Here is a 27,079-nt window from a genome sequence, read left to right as displayed (position 1 = left end):
AATAAGCAGAGGCACTGATGGCATTGTCTCAAATACGGGCTATAGAAGACTTTTCACAGCTTCCATATGGTTTTACTAAGCATGCCGTGAGATTATAAAATTTGTGCAGTATTGTAAAACTTGGCAAAATGCATCTGTATTCAATTGCCATACCGATTTACAAAATAAAATCTATTATTGCCAGGAAAATTGTAATTTTCCTTCACATTTCATTGTAAAAAGTTGCTATACTACTTACAGGACTGTTATACCAAAACATAAGTCTGACTGCAGGGTATGGATATTTTTTGTTCTGGGAGTGCATTGCACATTAAATTCATAAGAACGGCCATATTGAGTCAGACCAAAGGTCCATCTAGCCCAGTATCCTGTCTTCTGACAGTGGCCAGTGCCAGGTGCCCCAGAGGGAATGAACAGAACAGGTAATCATCAAGTGATCCATCCCATCACCTATTCCCAGCCTCTGGCAAACAGAGGCTAGGGACACCATCCTTGCCCATTCTGGCTAATGGATGGACATATCCTCCATGAACTTACCTAGTTCCTTTTTGAACTCTGTTATAGTCTTGGCCTTCACAACATCCTCTGGCAAATTGTTCCATTTGTTGACTGTCTCATGGGGGACTTCCCTCACTTTTTTTTCTTGTTAGTGGTTTAATACTAACGTATCTGCGGCTTCTGAACTTTTCACTTGTCTAAAATATATTTTGGGAAATGTAGAGCAGAAGAGAGATTTGAAGGCTGTGGAAATAGTAAGGGAGAGCAAGGGCATGTCTGTGCAATGGGTGGCACAGCTGCAGCAGCATAGTGCAGATACTTCCTACATCAACAGAAGGGTTTTTCCATCAATGTAGATAATCCCTGCCACCTTCTCTTCCCTCCTCGTGAAGAGCCTCCGTATGCACATACCCTCATTTTCCCCTGGCACTATAACATTCAGGATGTTCTAGATCCTTTTGTATACTCACACATCGCCAACTTCCCAGAAAGAATACCACATGGACAACTGAAGTACCACTTCACAATCTCTAAAGTCAGCAGTTAGATGCTAAAGAGTAGGAAAAAATATGCCAGCACAGACCACCTCTCTCCACTCAAGTCAGTCTGCTGTCAGCAAGCCCATGTGAACATGTACTCTGTGCTCTTCTGCACCCTTGTGATCCAGTAATTGGCCAGAATCCACATGCTGGCAACATGCAAGTTTCTCTTCCTTCAGCAATCAAGGTATTTGTGCTCTCAGTTCCAAACCTCCATGCTGTGTGGTTTTGGGGACACCACAAATCTGCCCTCCCACCACACCAGAGCTATTGCCTCATTTCCTGCCCCCTCTGCAGCCACAACCCATATACCTGCTCCCCTTGAAGTCCTTGGTTTTCAGTTCCTCCCCACCTGATACAACAAAACTTTTGGCTAGACTCCCTGCTGACCATTCTGCTGTGTTCAAAGTAAACCTCCCCATAAAATAAAAACAGCAGCTTGTAGCAAGCAACATGCATTATTAAATCTTTATTATACAGGTGTACAAAGGTTTGGACTGGAACCACTAGTGGTGGGTAGTTCACCAGGGCCATGGCAGTGGCACATTCGGATGACTGAGGCAAACGAAGTGGATGCATAGAAACCCCCTCCCATTTTTTTCTTTTTTGGTGCATGCTCATTGCAATCCTTCCAGACCACATCTACACAAGTGAAGAGGTGAACATGTTCTTAAATACCATTCTCAATTTGGGTCTCAAAGATTTAGTGGGTGCCATGCAATACTTTTGGGTAAAACTCAAAAGACAGATTATTTTGATCTGCATCACATCAATAATTCAGGCTCTAGCTCTGTGCAAAAAACAAACACACACAAAATCTAAAAAATTTTGAAACATGGCTATTTTCAGGCTTCTCTCTACATCCTCTAGCTCAAATGGCCCACATTTGGGTCACTAACCCTACTTTGCAGTCTTCTGGGGCATACCAGATTTCAGAGGAATCTGACTAAGCATGTCAATTTTAGAGGACTTAGAAAGTTTGACCTTTAAACAAAATTTGTGACACAACCTAAACTACAATGGTGCTCCTGCACCACTATACGACAGTCCCTGCTCCAAAGAGCTCACAGACTAATTGAAATGGTGGATGCGTGCAGTTTGTGCATACACTGGGATACATTGACAGAGTTGTGGAGTGTAGGGAGATTGGGGTGTACTGGCAGAGTTCAGGGGTGCTGCACTTCCCTCACTGGAGCCTCCCAACCTCTCATCACCCTATAACTCCCTCCCTCTAATACCTCTCCCCTCCCAGGAAGCATTCACATGTCTATTTCCCCCCCCCCCCCCACAAAGACTTTGATTACATCTCCCCCCCCCCCAAAAAAAAAAAAAAACCAACAAACCTGGCACCCATGACTCAGAAATTGTAGCAACCTCTTTTTTGTCTTAGGTGGGGGCTTGTGATTTACTTATCCTTGGCTATGTTAATTGAAGGGTGAGTGCACAGCCATCAATCTTAATGAGGTCTGTGAGTTATCCAGTCATTAGTACCACTCAGTTTAACAGTATAAGGCAGCAAAAGGAAAGTTATTTTTTGGGGGGGAGGTCTGTAACTCAAGAACCCCTTGGTCAAATGACTCCAAGTTATGATCACTAACACTACCCTGTGCCCCCATTAGCACACCAAATTTCAAAGCTATTTGAATAACATTTCTAATTTTAGAGCACTTTCAAGAATTGAGCTATAAAGCATATAAAACGGCAGAAATGTTTTTCTGTGTCAGTGCATTTGCACTGTAAATATACATTCTTAAATACCACTCATTTGGGGCTCCCCTAAGACTTAGTGGGTGCCAGGCACTAGCTTGTGTAAAACTCAGACTATTTTGACCCACATCAACAGTTTGAGCCCTAGCTCTGTGCAAAAAACCCCCCAAAATACCATTTTTCAAAATGGTAACTTTTTCTGGGGCTTATATCTCCACATCAATAACCATGCCTTTCACCGCCCAAGGCACACCAAATTTCAGAGGAATCCAACTAAGCATGTTGATTTTAAAGGATTTAGAAAGGCTGACCTTTAAACAAAAGTCAAGATGCAACCTTAACTATAGTGACACAAATGTGCCACTATAATTCTTTGCTCAGGGATTTTTAGTGGCCTTGTTTCAGTACAAGATATTTTCTACTACATGTTCTACATTCTATATTCAAAGTGTCTGCATTTGTTTTTTGAGTTGATACACTTTGCAATTAAAAGGGTAATATAAAGCTTATAAGCTACTTGTTAAATTTGTTTCTAGTTCCCTTCAAAAGATGTTTATATAATTTGACTAATCTCATTATGCTTTCATTCAAGTAATAATGTGGGGATTAATTTTACTTAATAGATGTTCCAGTATTTCCCTGCAAGTGTATAGTAAAGTTAATAGAATTACATAACTAAAATTTAAATGGCCTAACCTTTCTTAAAGTGACAAATTCAGTGCTCAAAATCTATCACACATTACAGCCTAGAGTGAATGTTTACTGCTGCATGATAAATGAAAATGCTGTTTGCAACATTAACAGGTCACTTTAAGGTTCACTTTTTTAAAAGTTGAGCTCACTGTTTCAGAACTTACTGTAAGTTTGAAATGGAAATATTTCCATGCCCCAAAGTGTCTTTCCTCTGTCATGTACACACACTAGTTTCGTGTAGAAGACTGTCAGTACTAAACAGACCATTGTTTTACATTACTCTGAAAGAGAATCTCTTACACACTGTGTATTAAATGCATTGTAAGCTGTCTTGCTTACAGTAATGTAATGGTGCTCAGCAAAATAAGAGCAGTGGGTTAAACTTCACTCTTTCATGAAAGGAAATTCATTTTAGCATTGAATATAAACACTTTCTATTACTGTAATTTACCAGAGCATCTGGTCTTAGTATCTCCTCTTAGTTGTGTTATTATTTTGGCAACTTGTTCTTTCACTTCTGTATCATGGTGATGCAATAAACATACCAGTTTCTTAGTATATTGGGTAGAATGCCCACAGAGCAGAGAAAAAACTGAATCTTCACTGTACTGATCCTGGGTAATGATGCCCTCTTCATTTTTCATATTCTCATTCAAATTTGCGGCAAACATCAGGGCTCTAAGTAGAATCTCTTTGTTTATGCAGTTGTCAAAAAGTGAAAGTAATGATGGTGCCTATGACATTAAATACATAAAAGTAATGCTTAATCATCAATTGAGAAGTAAATGTGTGAAGAATTCCTGATATAACCTCCCCTCAAACACCAATGATTTCTTAAAAAATAAAAAATATTGATCCACAAACCAGACAGCTTCCAACTAAAACTCACTAAAATAGAAACCTTACATATATATTCATTACAGCTACTATGTGCTATAAAAGCATGTCAAAGACTTGCAAGGACTGCACATTTTTGCTTTTGGAAAAAATTGGCTTGTGTTTTGCAACCTGACATATGCTTTGTAGTCTGAATCTTTAGAATGTGGTTGTCTGGAAAATTCCCATTTTCATTTATAAGAACTGGAATACTGTTTTCATTCTGAATGGTACACCTCTACCCTGATATAACGCGGCCCAATATAACACGAATTCGGATATAACGCGGTAAAGCAGTGCTCCGGGGGGGAGGTGGGGGGGCTGCACACTCCTGCGGATCAAAGCAAGTTCGATATAACGCGGTTTCACCTATAACGCGGTAAGATTTTTTGGCTCCCAAGGACAGTGTTATATCGGGGTAGAGATGTATTTCAGTTGCCTCAAACAGTGACTGAATGTCAAGTATTTAGAAAGTGTTTTAAAGTGCAGACAGGATAAAGATACAATTTTGGTATACTAAAGACTGACCTTGGCTACTCAAATATTGGTTCAGGTAAAAATCAGAGGCAAGACCAAATATAGTTAACTTTTTAATTTAGTTTTCAAAATCTTAGCCTAAGCATGTAATCACAACTACATACTACTATCCTAATTTGCAGGGCTATCACCGGATTGACAACTCTGCACTGGTGTGTGCTTATTAACAGATCTGACACAAAATGGGCAGTGGCAGTGCCAGTTTCTCCATCCTGCCCCTGCCAATGAGATGTCATCTAGACATTGAGGCTCTGATCCTGCAAACATGCACATTGAGTTCAGTGAGACTACGTACATGCTTAAAGTTAGGCACATATGTATTTGGAGGATCACAGGAACAGTCCTTGAATCCATAGGCGCTGATCCCATGAGTACTCCAAAATGGTGGGTGCTCAGCACCCACCGGCAGCTCCCCTATCAGCATCTCCTGTCCACTGGCGGCCCTGCCAATCAGTGCCTCCCCATCCCCCCCCAGCACCTCCCACCCGCAGCGGGCAGGAGGTGCTGGGGAGAGGAGCGAGGGCTGGGTGTGCTCAGGGGAGGTGGCGGAACAGGGCGGGAAGAGGTGGGTCAGGAAGAGGCAGGGGCCTTGGGTGAAGGGGTGGAGTGGGGGGTGGGACCTGGGGCAGAGCCGGGGGAGGGGGGGGTGGAGCACCCCCCGGCACATTAGAAAGTCAGCGTCTATAACCTTTACTGTGACTGTCACCAAGGTTGCTAATTTATGTTGATTTATGGAGCATGTCCACTGGGACTGGACTCAGATGGATAAATTCATTTCACATACATTATACTGATGTTCTTAAGTGGACAGTCAGCTTAATTTTTTTAAAATTCTTACTTATGTTAAGAATGCTTTAGATTATTTAAACTGATTATTTTAAAAGTCAAGCGTGCTTTACACTTATTTGCCCTTTTCATTTTGGATGAAAAGAACAGTCATTTTCTCTTTAAGGTTCTAAGGTATTAGCATCATGTTACAACATTTGGGAGGCAAACACTGAATACAAATATTTATTTGTTGGAAGGAGGTAAACATTGTTTTTAGTTAATGGAAACATTTTTATTGCTCTCAGGTTTTATACAAGCTTGTTTATATATCTGCTTCATTTTTTGCTCATATTTGACCTTACAATGTCCCTTGAAAAGGCTGCTGTCCATAGTCAGATGAAGTGGAAGTTCATCAAGAATGAAAGTCCACTTTTTTTTTTTACTTTGACCTACTGCTTATATCCTAATAATGGAGCTGTGGTAAGACATGGTATCTGTAGGGCAGCAGATTGGCTGTTTGTGCCTGCGACTCCCACAAAGGGGTTTTAAAATGGGAGTACTGAAACCAAATATTCTGATGTCTGATTTTGTTTTGAGAAGCTCATTTGAGAGCAAAAAACAGTACAGCTAAAAGGCAACTTGAAGTGGTTTAGATTTCATTTGTTACCAGATCGACATTCTTTTACATATAGCTGAAATGGATGCAACCACCAGGTGCTGAAAGGTAAAGTACTTCATGTTCTAAAGACCTCGGGACAGTGGCAGATTTAGCCATTGGGCCAACAGGGCCTGTGCCCAGGGGCCCCGGCCAATTGGGGTGCCCCCAAGCCCCGACCCACTCTGTCCACCCGCCTGGCGCTCCTGCAGGAGTGCCAGGTGGGCAGAGCAGGGCAAGCCCCCGCGCCCCAGCCCCATTTCCCTGGCAGGAGCGCCAGGAGGAGGGCCGGGGGAGACTGCAGGCGGAAGGGGCCCCCACTTGCTCTGGCCCAGGGCCCCACAAATCCATAATCCGCCTTTGCCTTGGGAGCTGCATTGGGAGGGGTACTGTGTTCATAAAGATGTCTTATCAAAACAGTACATCTGTGGATAGAGATGTTTTGTGTATAGTGCATTTTCTACCTCTCTCAGCTGTAAAAGTTATGACAGCTGAGACACAGTTGTTGAGAAAGTGAGGATAATTTGCAATGTTGGATGCATCTGAAATGATTTGCAGCACATCCTCAGGCCATATGTTCCTTTTGTAGATGAAAAGTGGCAGTTGGCTATATTATTTTGTGTTTCTCATGTATGAGCAGCAAACAATGCCCTTGTTTTGTGGGAAGGGATGGAGAGAAAGGGCTTCTGCAAACTGCCACTATCATTCTGCATTATATATAGGAAGCATGACCAACAGTGGCCATATGGTGAACATGTTAACCATGCATATGGGTGAATCTTCATATGTGAATGTGATCTCTCTGATATAGAACGATCTGGAAAAGGCTTATGCTTTTAGCTACCGTTCCTGGTTTCAACCTGCTTTGGCTATGTAAAGTAAAATTCCAGCATTAAATGTACAGCTATTTAAGAATCATACAATTTGAAGTGTAGATTAAATAAGAGCATCATGAACTTTTGTACTAAAATGTTCAGCACTGAAGCAGTTTGAAAATGGCAAAAGTCTTACTTGAGCACTGAAAAGATGTCTTGTCATGGCTGGGTTTGCAGATAAATTCACAAGTACTTTCAGAACTTGAATCTGAAATGAGGAACATAATAGTTCACATGGAAAAACTCTTAAAATAAGGGGAGGAAAATCTTAAATCTCACTGTCTCTTTCACCCGTGCCTTCCCTCCTCCCTGTAACTTTGCATGAAACAGTCTCCCTACCAGAATTTGCCACACTATCACCCTCTAATTCCACATAAAGATTAACTTCTTCAGTGATGTCCACAAGAAAAGAGCCACCCTCTACCCCACGTCTAAGCTTCTCAGTGTGTCCTTGCTTTCTCTGCATCTGTAAGCTCTTTGGTTCCGGGACTGTCTTCATTTACTGCTTTTGAACAGAGAGAAGCAAAGTGTCAGCCTTTAACAATTAATTCATTGTAGCTAAAGCAACTGAGGAGGAAAAATACTGCAGGAGCAAATTCTGCTCTTATTTACACTGGTGTCAATCTGTAGTAACTCCAGTGTGCTCTCTCTACTAACTTCAGTAGAGCTACTCTGGTTTTTACAAAATGAAATAGAGGAGAACTTGGCCTTCATCTCTAAGGGCTTGATCCTCCACTCACTGAAATCAATGATGCAGCTTCCATTGATTTTAATAGTGCAGGATTATGCATTAAATAAATCCACTGTTTAGTAAACCAGCTGTGATGCTAACAGGTTACTAGCTCTCTGATGCTGTCCGACCGGCTCAGATTAGAGCAATAAGGCAATTGACTAGTTTGTTCATATCAAAGAAATGCTAAAAGGTCATGTGTTCAAGCCAAATCACTTGTGGCGGATGTTATCACATTACATTTACATGGCATATGCCCCAGTAATTACATTTACTCTAAATTCATGAAAATGAGTGTAATGTTAATGGCATTGTCTTCACTTATCTATAAACCTGTTGATTGCTATCTAATTACATCATGTATTACCTTGTACTTATTTAGTCCTAGATCAAACGGATGTACTAGCATTTAGATACGAGTTCATTTAATATGTAAAGCTCCCTGATAATTAATGAAAGATTGTCTGGATGGCTGTAACTAAATGCATCATCTTCAAATTGTCCATTAAATGGGTCTGGAGCCTCAAAACTGTAAATGAAGAAACATATTAACTTCAAAACATGGGTCTCTGTGTTCAACAATGGAAAATTCACAAACGTTTGCGTGTAGTCAACAAAGCAAGAGCCCATGCTGTGCTGAGAACACTTGCCAGACTCTTTTCAACTATAAGAAGGGACCCTGGGAGCGATTCTCCATCTCTGGACTGATGAATTCTGACGGTGGAATTCTGAGCAAGTGGACAGAGGTCCCCAATGCCATTTTGGGCAACCCTGAGAAACTTTTTGAGAACTAGCAGATACTACATCTCTGCTATAAACTGGACTACAAACTTAGACTCACCTGTAATGTATTTTACCTGCTTTAACCTCTCAATAACTCATTTCTTTTTCTTAGCTAATATGTTTTTAGTTTACTAGAGAAATTGGCTACAGCATTGTCTTTGATGAAATCAAGAGTATCCTTTGACCGGGGTAAGTGACTGGCCCCTTGGAGTACCCTAATGTGTGGTGAATTTTGGTTTTAATAAACTTTCATCATAAAGTCCAGTTTGTCTGGGTGACAAAGAAGGGATGGAGAACTTAAGGAGACTGAGTCTCCATGGCAAGACTAATACAGTGGTCCAGGAGTGTATGTTTGTTACTGGCTTGATGAAATCTAATTATAGGATATACCACCAGTTTGGTGTGTCTGCCCTGTTTTCTGACAGTCTGACCTGACACTGGCACTCTCAGCTATAAGCCATACGAGACACTGACATCAGCCTTGCACAGGACAAGTGTTAAATATAGGACTGCAGCTATCTTAGTATTTTAAAATTGCAACCATGCAAATTGGGTTTGGGGGGGGAGGGCGCGGCGCGACGAGAGGGGGAGTAACTCCAACTTTTGTTTACAATCTAAGTGGACAACAAGCAGATAAAAAAATGGGATGCAACAAAGAGTGACTAAGTGATGTTCAGCACATATCTCCTAATTCCATATTTTAAAATTCTTTCTCTCACACGCAGTGAAAGGCAGCTGAGACAGGAATCAATAAGCTTTGTAGAAGAAGTGCATTTTCAGGAGGTCTTAGGATGTACTTACTCATTTGTGCTTCTCTACCCTTCAGTACAGTTCTGAACTGCCCTTCAGTTAATGCTGAAGTGAGCATAACAAATAATTCTCAGCTTAAAACTTTTTCTTCAGTAATTGATATGTATTTACAGTCGTTACAATATTGTAGTATTAAGAAAACAAACAAAACGAAATAGGTGTCTGGAAATGCCGAGTAAGGCTTAACTCTGATCTCTTCTCCTTTCCCATCACATAACTAGGCTTGGCAGAAATTTTTATTTTTATTGTTTTTAAATAATTCTGACTGATAGTATTCATGTTTATTTTTAATCTTTTTTTTATTTTTATTTTTATTAATTCAGTTGTGAAATTATGGTGGGTGGCAGACAATAATTAAGGCTAAGATTTAGTCATGGGTATTTTCAGTAAAAGTTATGGACGGGTCACGGGCAATAAACAAAAATTAATGACCCGTGACCTATCCATGATTTGTACTATAAATACCCCTGACTAAATCTTAGGTGCATGGGATGGGGGCGGGAGGGTGGCTTGGGGCACTGTTGCTGCTCCAGTGGCTGAGCAGCAGCCAGTGCAGCTGACCCCGGGGCCACCCGAGCACCAGCCACTGCAGAAGTCATGGAATCCGTGACTTCCATTACCTCTGTGACAGACTTAACATTTAATGTCATTAATGATAGTTAAGATTCAAAAAATTAAAGCTTCATAACTGTTAAAACACAAATTGTCAATATCACATCAAAATATACAAAATAAATATCCTTAGATAAATTCTCAAGCAGCATTTTTCTTACTTTGCCTATCTGTAAATTTCAAGTATCATTGTTTGTGTATGTACGGTAAAAATAAAAAAAATCTACATTTAATGACATTTCCTGATAAAATATAATCCTTCCAAGTCCATGCCTATGATTTACGTGGAGATATAAAAGTAATTATTTTACAGTGTGTTTTTTGGGGGAAGATGCAGGTATGCTACATTTCTTAAGGTGCAGTATCTGAGCTATTATCAGGAGCTATACAGGAAAGGATTGTGAGTTATTACATCAGTGATACGCTTTGGGCTGACCAGCTTATTGTGGAATGGCGGATTTGAAAGTCCTTGGTATTACAAGAAGGGGGTTCATGAAATCCCCAGAATTTTGGATGAAGGAGATAAATTCATGAAATTAGAGGTGTGTGTACCTACGGTGAGGTGCTGTGCAACATTTCACTAAGCCAACATCTATAGTAACAGGCAAAGGAGGAGCATCAGAGATACAAATAAAACAGGCTATTTTAGGAAGAAGGTTTAGTTTTTAATATTAGTGAACTCTGATTATATGGGGAGACAGAGCTAAAACAGTTTAAGATTCTTGCTGTGTGCTGGATACGTGAACAAGGAAATTTGACTGGTGACCAACAACGGGTTACTGGGAGTGAAGTCACAGAGGGGAGAGATTTGGAAAGCCTGTTTGTTGAAAGACATTTAATCCAGTGATTTACAGTAAGCACCATAATTGGAGGCACGGCAGCAACTCCCTTTAGCCTTTGCAGAACACTTGACAGTAGCTTCTGCATCAAAGGACCCTACCTTTAAAGTCAGCTGTTGCCTTGATAAATAAAAGGGATGTCAGATATTTAGGGCCAAATCCTGCTTGCCTTACTATGCAAGTAATCCCACTGGACTCTGGGAGACTACTTGCAATGAACAAAGCAAGCCGGATTTGTGTCAGTCATAACTATAGATTATTTAAATACTGCATTTTCAATTCTGATTGAACGTATGAAGCACATCTCTATCCTTTTATTTCTGAATTGCCTATTATTCCTAATATTCTTGAATCGCCATCTTGTGGCACTGACATGTCACTTTAAAGCATGTACTACTAGATTAAGGGCCAAATGCTGATTGTTTAATTTATGTAAGTAGCCCTGATTAATCAATAGAACTATTTATGGAAGAAGAGTGAGCAAGATTTAAATGTTGGTGTGAGTGGATGTACAGATGTCAATGGAATTGCTCCAACTTAGATTAGCTCTGAATTTTGTCCCAGTGGAGGAGTGTGACCCAGGAACCTCATAGTGCCAACTGGCAGAGGGGGTGCATAGAGTTTTCCTGGGATCCACTGGATCAGATATATGCATAATAATTCACTAAAGGGAGTCATGTGATGTTTATACCAAGAGTCAAGAGCCCAGAGCCCACTGATCATCATAATCACTGCAAAATGTATGTATATTTAAGGAATTACATGTCTGTACAGAAAATTATGTTCTTAAGGCAGGTAACTAGCAGGTAACATGTTTTGGACAGGTTCCTTTCAGACAGGAGGTAACAGACAGATCTCTCTGTCTAGTCATGAGTATATTGGGCATTATATGTCTCACAATGGATGCCTGTTTGTATACTGAGCCAAATGACAATCAAGACACTGCAAAATCTTCGAGAGGAAATTTGCAGTAAGAAATAAATAACAGGAGAGGATCATTTATGAGTAAAGAGAATGGATTCTTGGGGTATATCTGGGGATGCAAAGGTATACCCTGAATCCTTCAACTGAGGAGGCAAACAGTGTGTTTGTCTTATAAATGGAGGGTCACAGCCAAGCCTAGCAGCGAGCAGCGGCCCCCAGGAGCCGGCCAACAGGGCTGCTAACAGGGGAGTTTAAGTGGGAGTTTACAGGGGGAGGTGGAAGGGGAGGCAGGTGGGCGCGGTGGTCGGTGTGCTTTGTTCCCTCAGAGGCTGCAGGCAGAGACCACAGCAGCCATGAGCCAGGCAGCAGGGGACACAATGCAGATGAAAGCATGTAGCAGCTGCGGTATGTATATAGTCCTAGCAGGTGCACCTGATCAGAGGTATGTCTGTATGAAATGCCGCCTACTTGCCCTGTTAGAGGAAAAGGTTCGGGGGTTGGAGATGCAAGTAGAGACCCTGGTAGAGTTTAGAAGGGGGTTTGAGCAGCTAATGGAGCAAAGGCAAGGGGTGGCTGAAGGGGCATGCTCAGGGGTGCAGATGGAAGCGGGGGCTATGGTCTGTGAGGGGGGAATGTCGGGGGGAGAACAAGAGCAGTGGAAGCATGTGACCGTGAGAAGCAGGCCAAGGAAAAGGAGGGCTAGTGAGGGGGAAATAGAACTCAAGAACAGGTTTGGGTGTTTGGCTAACGAGGAGGGGACGCAGCAAGTGGTACCTGATGGTGGGAGGCAGAGGAAGAAAAGAAGGGCAGCTAGTCCAATACACAGGGGGGAGGAGTTGATGGAAGTAGCATCAACACTTGGCCCCGGGAGGATACAGGATGGCAATAGGGGGACTATAAGGGAAAATAGAGACAGACAGGAGTTACGGCCGCAGGGAACAGGGGATAGATTGGTAGATTGCGCTGCCCCCAGGCAAAGGCAGGTTTATGTGATTGGGGACTCCTTACTGAGGAGGTTAGACAGGCCTGTGACCAGGGCGGACCCGGAAAACAGAAGGGTGTGCTGTCTGCCGGGCGCTAAGATACGGGATGTGGACCTGCGGTTGAAAAGGATCCTAAAAGGAGCGGGTAAGAACCCCTTGATCGTCCTTCATGTAGGAACGAATGACACGGCTAGGTTCTCGCTAGAGAGAATCAAGGGAGATTATGCCAGGCTGGGGAAGACGCTTAAGGAAGTCGAGGCTCAGATTATCTTCAGTGGGATTCTGCCTGTTCCTAGAGAAGGACAGCAAAGGGCAGACAGGATTGTGAGGATAAATAGCTGGCTAAGGGAGTGGTGCTATAAGGAGGGCTTTGGGATGTATGGCCACTGGGAGGCTTTCGGGGACAGACAGCTGTTCTCGCGGGATGGACTTCACCTGAGTAGGGAAGGAAATAGACTTCTGGGAGGGAGGCTGGCTCATCTCATCAAAAGGGCTTTAAACTAGGAACTTGGGGGAGACGGTTGGGAGATGTCCAGTTGATCTCCACGCCAGATTCCAACACTGAAAAAGAGGGCGAGGAGAAAAGCACAGATATAGGTAGGGGTAGGGAATTGGACATAAGAAGGAGGGGACGGATGGACACTACGGGGTCCGTACCAAAGTGCACAACTAATGGGAGAAAAGATAGACAGCATATGGTAAGATGTTTATACACCAATGCGAGAAGCCTAGGTAACAAAATGGAGGAATTGGAGCTCCTGGTCCAAGAAATGAAACCTGATATCGTAGGAATAACCGAAACGTGGTGGAATGGTAGTCATGACTGGAGTACAGGTATGGAAGGATATGTGCTGTTTAGGAATGACCGGAAAAAAGGTAAAGGTGGGGGTGTGGCGTTGTATGTCAATAATGAGCTAAAATGTAAAGAAATAATAAGTGATGGAATGGATAAGACGGAGTCTGTCTGGGCAACAATTACACTGGGTAAAAGAACTACTAGAGCCTCCCCTGAGATACTGCTTGGGGTGTGCTATAGACCGCCGGGATCTAGCCTGGATGCGGACAGAGAACTATTTAATGTTTTTAAGGAAGTAAAAACTAATAAGAGCTGTGTGATCATGGGGGACTTTAACTTCCCAGACATAGATTGGGGAACAAATGCTAGTAACAATAATAGGGCTCAGATGTTTCTAGACGTGCTAGCAGATGAATTCCTTCATCAAGTAGTAGCTGAACCGACGAGGGGGGATGCCATTTTAGATTTGGTGCTGGTGAGTAGTGAGGACCTCGTTGAGGAAATGGTTGTAGGGGACAACCTTGGCTCGAGTGACCATGAGCTAATTTGGTTTAAACTAAATGGAAGGGTTAACAGAAATAAAACTATGACTGTGACTAAGGTTTACGATTTCAAAAAGGCCAACTTTAATAAATTAAGGCAACTACTTAGGGAAGTGGATTGGGCTAACATACTTAGAGAGCTAAAGGCAGATGAGGCCTGGGATTATTTCAAGCTGAAGTTGCACGAGCTGTCCGAGGCCTGTATCCCGAGAAAGGGGAAACGGTCAGTAGGCAGGGGAATTAGACCCAGCTGGATGAGCGGGCGTCTCAAAGGGGCGATTAAGAAAAAACAGAAAGCGTACAAAGAATGGAAGAGAGGAGAGATCGGCAAAGAAACCTACCTTATTGAGGTCAGAGCATGTAGGGATGCGGTGAGAAAGGCCAAAAGCCGTGTAGAGTTGGACCTCGCGAGGGGAATTAAATCCAATAGTAAGAGGTTTTATAGCCATATAAATAGGAAGAAAACAAAGAAAGAGGAAGTGGGGCCACTGAAGCTTGCAGATGGAGTGGAGATTAAGGACAATCTAAGCATGGCACAATATCTAAATGAATATTTTGCATCGGTGTTTAATAAGGCTAATGAAGGGCTTAGGAATAGAGGGAGCGGGACAGAGGGGAATAAAGGAGGGGCGATTGACATCAAAGTATCAGAGGTGGAAGCCAAACTTGACCAGCTAAATGGGACTAAATCGGGTGGACCAGATGATCTTCATCCTAGAATATTGAAGGAGCTGGCGCGAGAAATTGCAAGCCCCTTGGCGATAATTTTTAATAAATCTGTAAACTCGGGGGAGGTACCGATGGACTGGAAAATAGCTAATGTGGTTCCTATTTTCAAGAAGGGGATAAAAAGTGACCCGGGTAACTACAGGCCTGTTAGTTTAACTTCTGTAGTATGCAAGGTCTTGGAAAAAATCTTGAAGGAAAAAGTAGTTAAGGACCTTGAGGTGAATGGCAATTGGGACAAATTACAACATGGGTTTACGAAAGGAAGATCGTGCCAAACCAACTTGATCTCCTTTTTTGAGAAAGTAACAGACCTTCTAGATAAAGGAAATGCGGTGGATCTAATTTACCTAGATTTTAGTAAAGCGTTTGATACTGTGCCGCACGAGGAATTACTGGTTAAATTAGAAAAGATGGGGATGGATATGAAAATCCAGAGGTGGATAAAGAACTGGTTAAAGGGGAGACTGCAGCGGGTAGTACTGAAAGGGGAACTGTCGGGTTGGAGGGAGGTCACCAGTGGGGTTCCTCAAGGTTCGGTTTTGGGTCCGATTTTATTTAATCTATTCGTTACTGACCTCGGAACCGAATGTAGGAGTGGGCTGATAAAGTTTGCGGATGACACAAAGTTGGGAGGTATTGCCAATTCGGAGAAGGATCGGGATATTTTGCAGGGAGACTTGGATGACCTTGTAAATTGGAGTAACAATAATAGGATGAGATTCAATAGTGGGAAGTGTAAGGTGATGCATTTAGGGATGACTAACAAGAATTTTAGTTATAAGTTAGGGACGCATAGGTTGGAAGTGACGGAGGAGGAGAAGGACCTCGGAGTCCTGGTTGATCGCAGGATGACTATGAGTCGGCAATGTGACGTGGCTGTGAAAAAAGCTAATGCGATCTTGGGATGCGTTAGGCGAGGTATTTCTAGTAGGGACAGGGAGGTGCTGCTTCCGTTATACAAGGCGCTGGTGAGACCTCATTTGGAGTACTGTGTGCAGTTCTGGTCTCCTATGTTTAAAAAGGATGAACTCAAACTGGAACGGGTACAGAGAAGGGCCACTAGGATGATCCGAGGAATGGAAAACCTTTCCTATGAAAGGAGACTCGAGGAGCTCGGTTTGTTTAGCCTAACCAAAAGAAGGCTGAGGGGGGATATGATTGCTCTCTTTAAATATATCAAAGGGATTAATACCAAGGAGGGAGAGGAATTATTTCAGCTTAGTAGTAATGTGGATACGAGAACGAATGGATATAAACTGGCCGTGGGGAAGTTTAGGCTTGAAATTAGACGAAGGTTTCTGACCGTCAGAGGGGTAAAATTTTGGAACAGCCTTCCGAGGGAAACGGTGGGGGCAAAGGACCTCTCTGGCTTCAAGATTAGGCTTGATAAGTTTATGGAGGGAATGGTTTGATGGGATAATGTGATTTTAGTCAAATAGGCATTAACGGGCCATAGCGGGTAAAATGAGAGTCCGGCTGTAGAATCTTGCCTGTATGCTCGGGGTTCTGCTGATCGCCATATTTGGGGTCGGGAAGGAATTTTCCTCCAGGGTAGATTGGCAGAGGCCCTGGAGGTTTTTCGCCTTCCTCCGCAGCATAGGGCAGGGGTCGCAGGCTGGAAGATTCTGTTGTGGGTGAGTCAGCTTTTGTGGCCTGCATCATGCGGGAGGTCAGACTAGATGACCATATTGGTCCCTTCTGACCTTAAAGTCTATGAGTCTATGAGTCTATGAGTCTATAAGTCTATAAGTCTGGCTGTAAAATACTGGAAGGATTTTAGGTGAGCATTGCTCTATAAGACATGAAAATGTTGAGTTAATCAAGTCTAGGTTCTAGGATGCATATGATGATTTTATATCTGGACATTTGTTTCCAATACTTTTACTTACTATCACTTGAATTGTTATACTTTGTTAAATAAACTTTTACTTGTATTCAATATAAACATATCTACATGCCGCATGTGAAGCGGAGTAGCGATCTGAGTGAAACTGGTAAGCTGGGCTGTACTGCTTCTTTGGAAGCAGTGAACCTGGGAATACTGCAAGTGTCTAGCGGAACAGGGGCTGGACACTCTAGGGAGATAGAGGGATCGGGGCTGGAGTGTGCCCATCACTAACCTGTAGAGAGACAGTGAGGCTTGCATAGGCCTGGGGGGGGAGTATTTATGTTGCCCATGGCGGATGGATTTGGGGACACAGCAGGCACAGTCAAGGCTTCCTCATGCTAAGGGCAGTTGGTAGCAAGGTGCCTCACAACCCTGGGTACCCCCGGGAAGCATCACAAGGAGAAGAAAAGATTCACATTATTCCTGGTAGTAATTTACAAATATACATTTTTTCTTTTTTCAAATACCACTAAGAAGCGGTATCTTCTACATGTGCACACAGGTCTTCTATTAGCATTGGGACTATGACAAAAATTCACATGAGCCTATACTCATAGTAATTATGGTCACAGACATACAGAAGACTTTTCTTCTGTAAGTCAAAGGGCAAATTTCAGCTCTCAGATCCACAAGATGGCTGTTGACTGTGATGACCTACTCTCCCTGTATACACAACTTCCAGGAGAGCCATATTATAAACAGATAGATTAGATAGATAAAGAACAACAGAGTTAAGATCACCATGTGATTCTGAGAGCAAACCCTTGCTCACTATCCCCAGAGAGATTCATGCAACAGTGGAGCCCTCCACATGCAGATCTCCTTTGCCCTGTGCTGGAGTGGTGGTGATCTCCTACCTCCATGGCACTATGTACTTACTGGGATCCTATAGAGGGCTCTCATTTGTTTTGGGGTGGTGCATTCCACAGGCAGAGAAGGGATGAATGGAGCTTTATTTCCCACAGCAGCACCACAGAGATTAGCTAGGAAAGGTAATAAAGTTTGTGGTGTTATTATCTGTTCCATGCTCTCCCCATCTCTGTGCAGGGGCAACACCCTTTATAATGGAGTCCATGGGGCAGTTGAAACTATGAGAGGCACTGGTAGCATGACTCCATTTTCCCCGATAGGTCATATAGTGGAAGGGGGTGGTGGGGTTTCTAGAGCCAGTGCAAAGGCACAGGACTGCTGTGTGGATGGCTCTGGTCTCCTATAGCATCCAGCAATATGGGGGCAAAAACAAGGCTCCATCTCCAAAGAGGGGGAATACCCCACCCTGGGAATGATTTGTGGTGAGAAACTCTGCAAGAAGATCCTTGTGAAGTAATTTTCCCTCCTGTGGGAATTTCCATTGGAGAGGACAATAGGGCAATGTTTGCAAGTCCTTTACACATTCTCCACTAGTTATAGCTACTGAACTGTAAAATTATTTTTCTTTAAAAAAAATACACCACAGAGTACCTTAGAAACTGATGGTTTAAAAAAAGAAAGCAAATCTAAACTGGAAGATATCTCAGTCAAAGTTAAGCAGCTTGGTATCTGGTTATGATAGTACAGTAAACAGTACCTGTGTCCTTTCATTTCCTTCTGAAAGCAAATGAAGAAAGCACGGAATTGCATGTGTCATCATATGGTGGTAGTCATTGGTAACAGACATATTTGTTAATAATCTAAGTTCAGCTAGCTGCAGATCAGAGTTCAAAGGTGATAACTCAATCTCCTTACAGACTTGTAAAATGTATACCTTAAAGAACAGAAAAAGAAATGGTTAAATGTACAATTTGTTGATCCAGCCAAAGAAGTTCACAGTTAACATCCCAGTGTCAGTAGTCATGATGGCTCAAAATCATGATTCCCAGCAGCAAGAGGATAAATAAATAAAACAATGTATAATCAGTCTCATCTTTGATCAAGAACACGTAAATAAGGCACTAGCAGCTAAATAAGCTATGTTAAGTTTTAGCAGAAACTATAATTAAAGGAACACTATCAATTTGAATTTTTTGTAAAGACTAGTTTAAAAAAAAAAAAAAAATCAGTTTTCTGATAGAGCTACCTTTAGACAATTTGTTCTGATTTAAACAAAAAAAATACCTGCTCCTCTACATAAATTTACAAGGGCCTTTTAGACAGGCCCAAAGTAACATCACTGAATGGCTCTGTCAGACTAGGCATTTATATGATTCCCACCCCATAGTATCTGAACACACCCCCTACACCAGTATTTAAAAACTGGAACTAAAATGTCTCTTCCTTCCCACCCCACAAGAAATAGGTACCTGTAATTGAATTGCTTACAGGGTTTTGTGTATTTGTATATGTGATAAATTTATGGAGGCAAAGCTAGGCAGAAGAAATGAGTTTTGCATTTAGTTGCAAAAGTGGTTAGTTACATGGTCATTCTTATCTCTTGTAGCAGTGAAAGTCCTCCATCTCCACTTACTGATCAATAGTTTCCATTTACAATGGAACATAGCTTTTGTAAGGGTTCATGGTTGTAGAGGGATAGGTTTGACCATTAGGACTTGTACTGGACTCTGTATTTAGTGGGGAGCCAGTGCAGAGTGGAGTACTGAGGTGATTTGTTAACAGCAACCTATGTTGCTAAGCAAATGGGCTGCTATATTTTGTACCAATGGGAGCTTATTCAGGATGTGGGATTTGTTCCTAGAGAAGAGTTGCAATAATTAAACCTGGATCACTCTGGTCAGGTCTGAGTCTGAATGGATCAGACACAATCTTCTGGCCTGTTAGAAGTAGAAGAGGCTGTTCTTGCTACCATGGCTATTTGGGCATCCAATAGCACTGAAGAATCATAAACAACCCCAAGTTCACAAACTGATTTAACAATCAGAACTGATCAGAAAATGTAGACAAAAATGTTTAAATGGAAAAAAAAAATGTTCATGAAATAGTTTTTCTATTTTCCAACCAACTCTAATAATGGGGAAGTTAAAGAGGAGGCACACCCCTCTTCCTGTCAGCATTTCTTCAGTCTTGCCAGAGTTCAACTTTAGCCAGCTGCTGATTTCAGATAAACATCAGAAAGCTGAGAGATTGTGCTGTTAAGATTTGACATAGAGGAGATATAGAGCGGATTGATGTGTGAGTGTTGCTGGGACTTGGGAGAGTTGGCAAGACAACAGAGGTTCAACTGAGATATTGAACAGTATATGGAGTGCACTGAGCCTTGTGTGATTCAGTAGGGAAGGAATTTGGGGATGGAGTCTAGTAATGACCATCTGCATTTGGAGTGAGACTAATTGTTTTGGGCTGTTTCTGTTCAGTTTCTTAGAACCAGGACCATAGTATATGGTAATCAATGGCATCAAATGCTGTAAATAGGTCCAGCAAGATAGTACAGGCAGGAGGATGTCAGCCATCAAAGGCGCAGCTAGTTCTGTCATTGTCCTGACCTCAAGCCTGACTGACAGGGATCCCATTTTCAGTGAGCTGACAGATGGCTTTGGAGACTTTTTGCTAGCTTTTTGATTGGATAAAACACAAGGTATGTGTGTTTGTGTTAGACACTAGGTGATAGTTTGCAAGGTCTCTAGCACTGAGCAATCTTTTTTTTAGTAATGGTTGGACTATTGCATGTAGTAATGTGGGTGATAAATTACAAAAGGAGGAATTAAGAATCTTGGTTAGTTAGGGGCTCAAAGTATTTTCTACTCTTACCACCCAGAAAAGGTAGGCATCAGTCACAGGTGTTGGCCTCAGGTACCATCAGTGCTTTTGACTACTTGTGTGAATGGGCCAAATTCTTGGAAGATTGATTGAAGGATGTTGCTCTCTGCTTGTTCTCAGTACCTATCAGGTACATGATCTCTCTGAAATTATTTCTTGCAGTAAGAGATGCTGTGTTCGAAGGCTGAATGGAGGCAATCTGGTCTTAAGAGAGCAATTTATGGTCCAAAAAAGTTATGCCAGACATGACTTTGCTATCTCCATGACAGAGGAAAGAGAATCTCTTTGCCTCCTTCATGCCAATAGCACAGATTTGTAAAAATTTCTTGTTTCCGAGTGTCTCCATCAAACCATTATCTCCACCCCCAATATTTGGAGTTTTTTTCCTTCCTGCTCTTTTTATTACAGGCTGAACTACGATAATATGTAGATTGCCAGCTGGGAGAATGTGTGTTGGTGATGGTGTGTCTATAGCAGTAGTCAAGGAATGGTTGAATTGCTTTACTAAGTCATATACTTTTATTGACCTCTTTGCTGGGTAAAGTTTTCTTTAAGTAAGCTCTGGAATTTGGGAGGGTACAAGAATTTCTTAAGTGGACCAGAGCAGTGCTTTCCTCTTGTCTTATGAAAGGAAGAGTTATTTTTCAGGAAGTGGTCTGATCAAGATATAGGGGTAGCTGTGTTTCTTATGCCCGAGGATCTAATCTACAGCTTGGACACCGGTGTGTGTAGAGACCAGGGACTATATTTTTGGGCCCACCCACGGTCCTCCTCTGCCTCTCTGTGCAGATGCCTACTTGCTGCCTCTTCATTTTCAGCCCCTTGCTGAAAGAGAATTCCTGGATTGCTTCCTGGGGAAGAGAGTGCATGCTAGTGCAAGAGACAAGTGCAACTGAGTATCAACAAAGGAGTGACACGGTCTCTATGCAGGAGTGTTGTAAAGTGCACAAAATAAAACTGACAAATCTTCTGACTCATCTCTTTCAGTTATAGTAGTCCCACTTATTACTTGTAACCACAGTAGGTATAAAATTTTCAGAAGAAAATGTGAGTCTCAAACTGACTTTATCCCTTTAAATTTTTGCATTTGTATTCTTTAAAAAGCAGAACTATTTCTGTATTTCTGAATGGATTTTATAATATATATTTGAGATTGAATTTAGAATAATAATCCTGACACCATCTGATATCTTTTTTCCTCCTTTGAACATTGGTATCAAGTTAATTTTCTTTCTAGTCCTTTGGAACCTGCCTGGTTCTCTAAAATGCTTTAGAACTAATTGCTAGTGGTTCAATAAATTTGTTAGCTATTTCTCTTGGCCTTAGGGTTTAAAGATCATTTGGATCTGCTGATTTGTATATATTCATGTTCTCCAAATATTGCTGCATGATCCTTTTAATCAACAGCTATATTGAAAGGTCTTTAATATTTCCTAGCTGTCCATACTTCATTTTGTTGTTCGATTTTGCCTCCGTTATGGTGCCTTTTAGTAAACTTACCTTTATCTCTTCTTGATTTTTAACATTCATACTCAAGTTATTAAGTGTGTTTATTGCTTTTTCTTTAACTTTGGGAATGGAATTTGAGAGCATCTTTCCAATAACAGAAAGGCCATCCAAATTTCGAATTATATCCTAAAAGATAAACAGATACATATAAGATATTACTGCTAATCTTAAACCAAATGGGAGTTCTGCCTCACTAAAGCTTTCAGGATCTGGTCTCTGATATTTAAGGAGAGAATATCAGCAGTTTAATATTATTTCTTTATATACCAGCCTATACAAAATAAATATGCACAACATTCATTGTGAAACTTTGGTGCCAATTTATAGTACCTAGTTACTTTATCTCCAAATAATTTTTTTCATAGATAAAATGAGAACAAATAGGATAGATACATGTTTCTGCAGGGTCACTCCTAAAATTCTCAAATCTTGTAAAACTATCCGAATTAAGAAAGCTTTGCTCACTTCTAGAATTGGAAAGAAGCATCAGTTATGTTTTGTTTAATCCAACTTAAACAATTACTTGATGTTTCTCATTTAGTGTAATAAAATATGCCATCAACAGGCCATATTTTGGCTTTGGATACACTATTTCCATTGAAATCAGTGGGAGCCCTGCTTAAACATTTGAGGCTAGAATATGGCCTAATATCTGAAAAGAGCAAAATATCTCTATTATTCAAGCCCTCTATGTCAGAATTCCCCTTTGAATTCAGTAGGATTTCAGCATGCATGTTTACAGAACCAGGTTGAATATTACAGTTAGCAGGTTCTAAAATTTAGCTTATTTTCCATATATTTACAAAGTTCAAATGCTCTTAAAAATATATTACTCCTCCTGCCACAACCCTACTTCCTCCTCCCCAAAACTGAACTCAACAACACTGTTTTAATTTTCCTTATGAAAAATATCTCAGGACCTCATGACACCCCAGTCACCTTAGTAGAGATCTGGGGGAATAAATATTTTTAGTAAGAAATCATATTTTTAGTTTCTCATTAGAAGCCAGAGAATAATTGAGAAACTATGGTTACAATTATGAGAAATACCTCAACAAGAGAAGTGTGGAAGCTTGAAAATTAACCCTTTATGGATACAGGAAAACATGCATCTCCCAAAGAAATTTGTCGTATTGAATTCCCAGTCAAAGGAATACCCTGATAGCAGAGGGGTTAGACTTAGCAAATTTCAGGCCTGATAATGGGAGTTGCAGGTGCTCAGCACCTCTCAGATCAAACTCTTCAGTTGACACTATAAGATTGTTAATGATAATGCACATATATAATAGCACTTTGAAAATATGAAGCTCTGTAACAACATTAATTATGCTAATAACAGCCCAGTAAAGTAGTTATTCTTATATCTATTGTAATGATGGGGAAATTAAGGCAGAGAGATTAAATGATTTAAACGAGGTCATGTTGGCCCAGATCCTCAAAGTTATTTAAGAGCCTAACTCCCTTTTAAATCCATGGGAGTTAGGCACCTAAATACCTTTGAGGATCTGGGTGATAGTCACTAAATTAGGATTAGAACACAGGAGCTTCTAGCTCTCGATCTCATGCTTACTCCTCTGCAAAATGCAGTCTCATTTTCTATACTGGCTCACTTTGAAATTCAATTGCTTTCTTTAGAACATGACTTACTTGATTTACAGAGAATGCAGCACTGTTGCTCAGAGTGACCAAGGCTTGTTCTTGAATTAACGGATCATCTGTGAGCTCAAGCAAATGAATAAGTTTCTGTAGATGATGGGCATCCAGGTTACTGGGTGATTTTGGAAGATCGGTGTCTGCCAAGGTTTAAAAATTAAAACAAATTATTTCAAATCAACTTTGAAACATTTCACTGAACCAGCGCACATAACACTTTTTACAGAGCGGTGTTATAGCCACATACTTATGGATAGCATGCCAGTTGTAGGCCACATAATCCTAGGATTCACTGATCCACTATGATATTATGGCAGAGTCACTGCAATACCAGTTAAGGCTGGGTTCTATTTTGCATTTAAAGCAGGATTTCAATATACATATTTTAAAAGAATGCATCTGCCCCAACTTTTCAGCATGTAATCTGAGTAAAGCCTGATTTTTTTTTTGAGGATTTTCAAGTAAATCTGTTAAATAGTTTCTGATTTCTAGTCAGTTAAAAAAATATTTTTAAAAAGTTAACTTTCTGAGTTGCATGACTTTGAGCCTCTCTAGTTTCAAAACTACAAAGTGTAGAAAGTAAAAAAAATTGTGAGTGTGGGGCTATGTAATTATTTTGCTAATTCACAAAGAAATAATTCTATTAATTATTCATCATAACTGGATCCTTATTCATTGCAGTTATCCAATGGAGATTTTTTTTTTAAATGTCTGCTACTTCCATTTCTGACATGGAATGTGGCAACTTTTTTGGACAATTTAGGAGAAGAGTAGAAATTTTGACTTATATCTCCAGTAATATTCCTCCCAGAATTGGGGGCTAACCTGGTGAATGAAGAAAATGATAGTGCAGGGGCATCTGATCTGAACTGAAGAACTTTGATAAAGAAACAGTTGCTGTGTTAAGGTTACTGTTCTTCATGAAGACACTGAGCCAACTGAAGAGCTCTGCTTCTAAGTCAGCTAAACACAAGAGTGTCACACAGTACCTGGTCTTCAAAAAAGCAACCACTACTAATGTCAAAGTTCATGATCAGCCAGATCAAGAGTGAAGCTCTTGAGCTGGCTAAACAGTTTTATGAAGGCCAGGATCTGTGATAAAGAAAGTGGAACTCTAATAAATACTAAGATTTTGTGAAAGTGACCAGCTCGCTCAGAAGCAGACCCTATTCCTGAAGAGATTCTCTCTTGATTTATTAACATTATTCCTCATTAATGAGTCCTTATGCACAATAGTTAGCCATTGAATATGACAAAGGTTGGGTTTTTTTAAAGGTCTTGGACAATTCTAAAATTTCCAAATTTAAGTGCCTGAAGTTAGGCATCTAACTCCAGATACAGGTCCTGATCATGCAATGAGATCTCCATGGAGGATTCCTGTGCATTTGTGGACCTCCATTGACTTGAATGGCTCCACACAAGGGCAGGTGTCTGCCTAAGTAGATTCAGTAGCAGAATCAGGGCTTTAGCCACTTTAAGAAAACAAACAAACAAAAAAACCCACCAATTTTCAGTATTGAGTAACTACAGATCCTACTGATTTTTGCCAGACTGGTGGCAGTGTAAACTGAAAGTCATGCATAAAAAAAGATTTCACAACAAATACTGCCTTGTTGCACCCTCATTAGGTTGCAATTATTCTGAACCCTATTTTCCTACATTTTTACCAATATCAATTATGCTATCTGTAAATAGTGGCTCATCAGCATCAAACTACAAAAATGGCAAGATAGTTAAGTATTTCAATTGAGACTGTGACCAAAGTGTAACCTGAAATTCTTATGAAAAACAGAGCTCAGGAAACTGAACCACTGCAATCCTATTGGACAGAAGCTGGACAAATCTAGACTCACATTAGAAATGGCAAAACATTTTCTACAGGTGTCCAATGCAGTCCCAGTCTGTTTCTTTCATCATTATCAATACTTTAAAGACTGTTATCAGACTGTGAAGATCCAAAAGTTGGTTAACTTCTTTATATTATTGGTTGCAAAATGCATTCTTCCGCTCCCTCATAAAAAATGCTTCAACATTCTTTCATTTGAAACAAAAGTTAAAGATTATGACATCCAAAAGCTAGCCTGCAAAAACACTGTTTTCCTTACTATACCCATCTGTGCTTTTATCAGTTACAGGGCTACATAAATCATTAACAATGGAACAGTGGGCAAGCAAGATACCCAATAAAGCACTTTCAATAAGGCAACCGATAAGATTCATGATTTCAAGGGAGTCTAGTCAGCTTTTAAAAATATAATACATCAATAAGAGTCTTTTTGAAGTTTCAATCCATTAGGGCCAGATTTATAAAGGTATTTAGGTGCCTAACGTTTCAGATAGTAAATCCAGCTCTAATCAAACTGACCTATTCAAATAGTCTGAAGAAGACTATGATCTGTAAAAATAAATGCTACATGGCTGAGAAAAGAGATCTAGAGCAGGGCTGGATCCCTAACAGAGACTTTGCTAGCTGCATTACTGTCAGGATACCAGGAAATGCTAACATACAATAACCCCAACGAGTAAAAAAATAACCCCACTTTCCTACCCACACAACTCTCCCTGCTCTTCTTTCACGCCACCTTTGGAAAGTCACATCACCTAACGCCTCAGGCAGTGTTGTTACAACGCCTAGATTTTATCGGCAATACAAATGTTTAAATACCCTCCTGGTGTGTGTGAATAACTAACTGTGTTTTGGAGAAAGCCCCTGCTAGTGGGCGGGAGGTCGGAGGTGCACCGCCCAGTCTGCAGGTCTAAGCCCCGCTGCAGCTCACCTGACTGGAGGTTGGAGGGTCCCCCCCAGGCAAGGCTGGAAAGGACAGAAAGCCCGGACATCCGAGGCAGCAAACCGCTCCCTGGGGCTGACCCATCCCTAGCGCTAGCGGCTCCTTCTGTCCCGGCTGCGGCTCCCGCCCTCCTGCTCCTGGCCAGCCTGTAAACACAATAGCACGCGCCAGCTCCCAGCACGAGCCCCGCCGCCACCCCAGCTCTCGCCGCCGCCGCCCCCCTGGCCTCCCCCATGGCCCTCTGGTGCTCGTCCCCTCGGAGCACTAGGGTAACGCCAGGCTGAGGCAGGCCCAAGCGCCCGTTTCACAGCCGCGGGACATGCCTCAACTCAGCCCAGCCCGGCGGAAACGGGACACTTCGTTCCCCCTCCCCTCTGACCTCTGCCTCCGCCTCCCTACGCTGACGTGCTGCTCCGCCGCCCCTCCCCCAGCTCGCACAGCGCAGGCGGGGCCAGCCAGGCGCTGTAGCAATCTGCCCACATCCGGGGGGGGGGGGGGGGTTGTGAGGCCCCGCCCCACACCTGCAGTCCCTCCCCCCAGCGCTCCTGCCGGAGTGCGGGGTCGGGGCGCTGGGGCTTCCCGTGGGCCCCCGCAGGAGCGTCTGGCGGGCGCGCGGAGGGGGCCGGGGCCTCTTTGCTAGTCCGCCACTGTCCA

General features: G+C 41.7%; 1 protein-coding gene across 1 annotated transcript; it reads right to left on the bottom strand.

The window, feature by feature from the left end:
• Positions 1–1,509: 1,509 nt before the first annotated feature.
• Positions 1,510–26,660, bottom strand: ARMC10 (armadillo repeat containing 10). The gene is given in 9 exon segments (XM_065416391.1): positions 1,510–1,603; positions 1,605–1,636; positions 1,638–1,679; positions 3,983–4,171; positions 7,285–7,356; positions 18,352–18,528; positions 21,975–22,109; positions 23,631–23,776; positions 26,414–26,660. Coding segments are annotated over 9 exon segments (1,134 nt in total).
• Between the last annotated feature and the right edge of the window lie 419 nt (positions 26,661–27,079).

This window comes from Emys orbicularis, chromosome 1 (genome assembly GCF_028017835.1).
Source record: "Emys orbicularis isolate rEmyOrb1 chromosome 1, rEmyOrb1.hap1, whole genome shotgun sequence".
NCBI classification, from domain to species: domain Eukaryota; kingdom Metazoa; phylum Chordata; order Testudines; family Emydidae; genus Emys; species Emys orbicularis.
The sequence above is the reverse complement of the archived record's forward strand: the minus strand, read 5'-3'. Positions and strand labels throughout refer to the sequence as shown.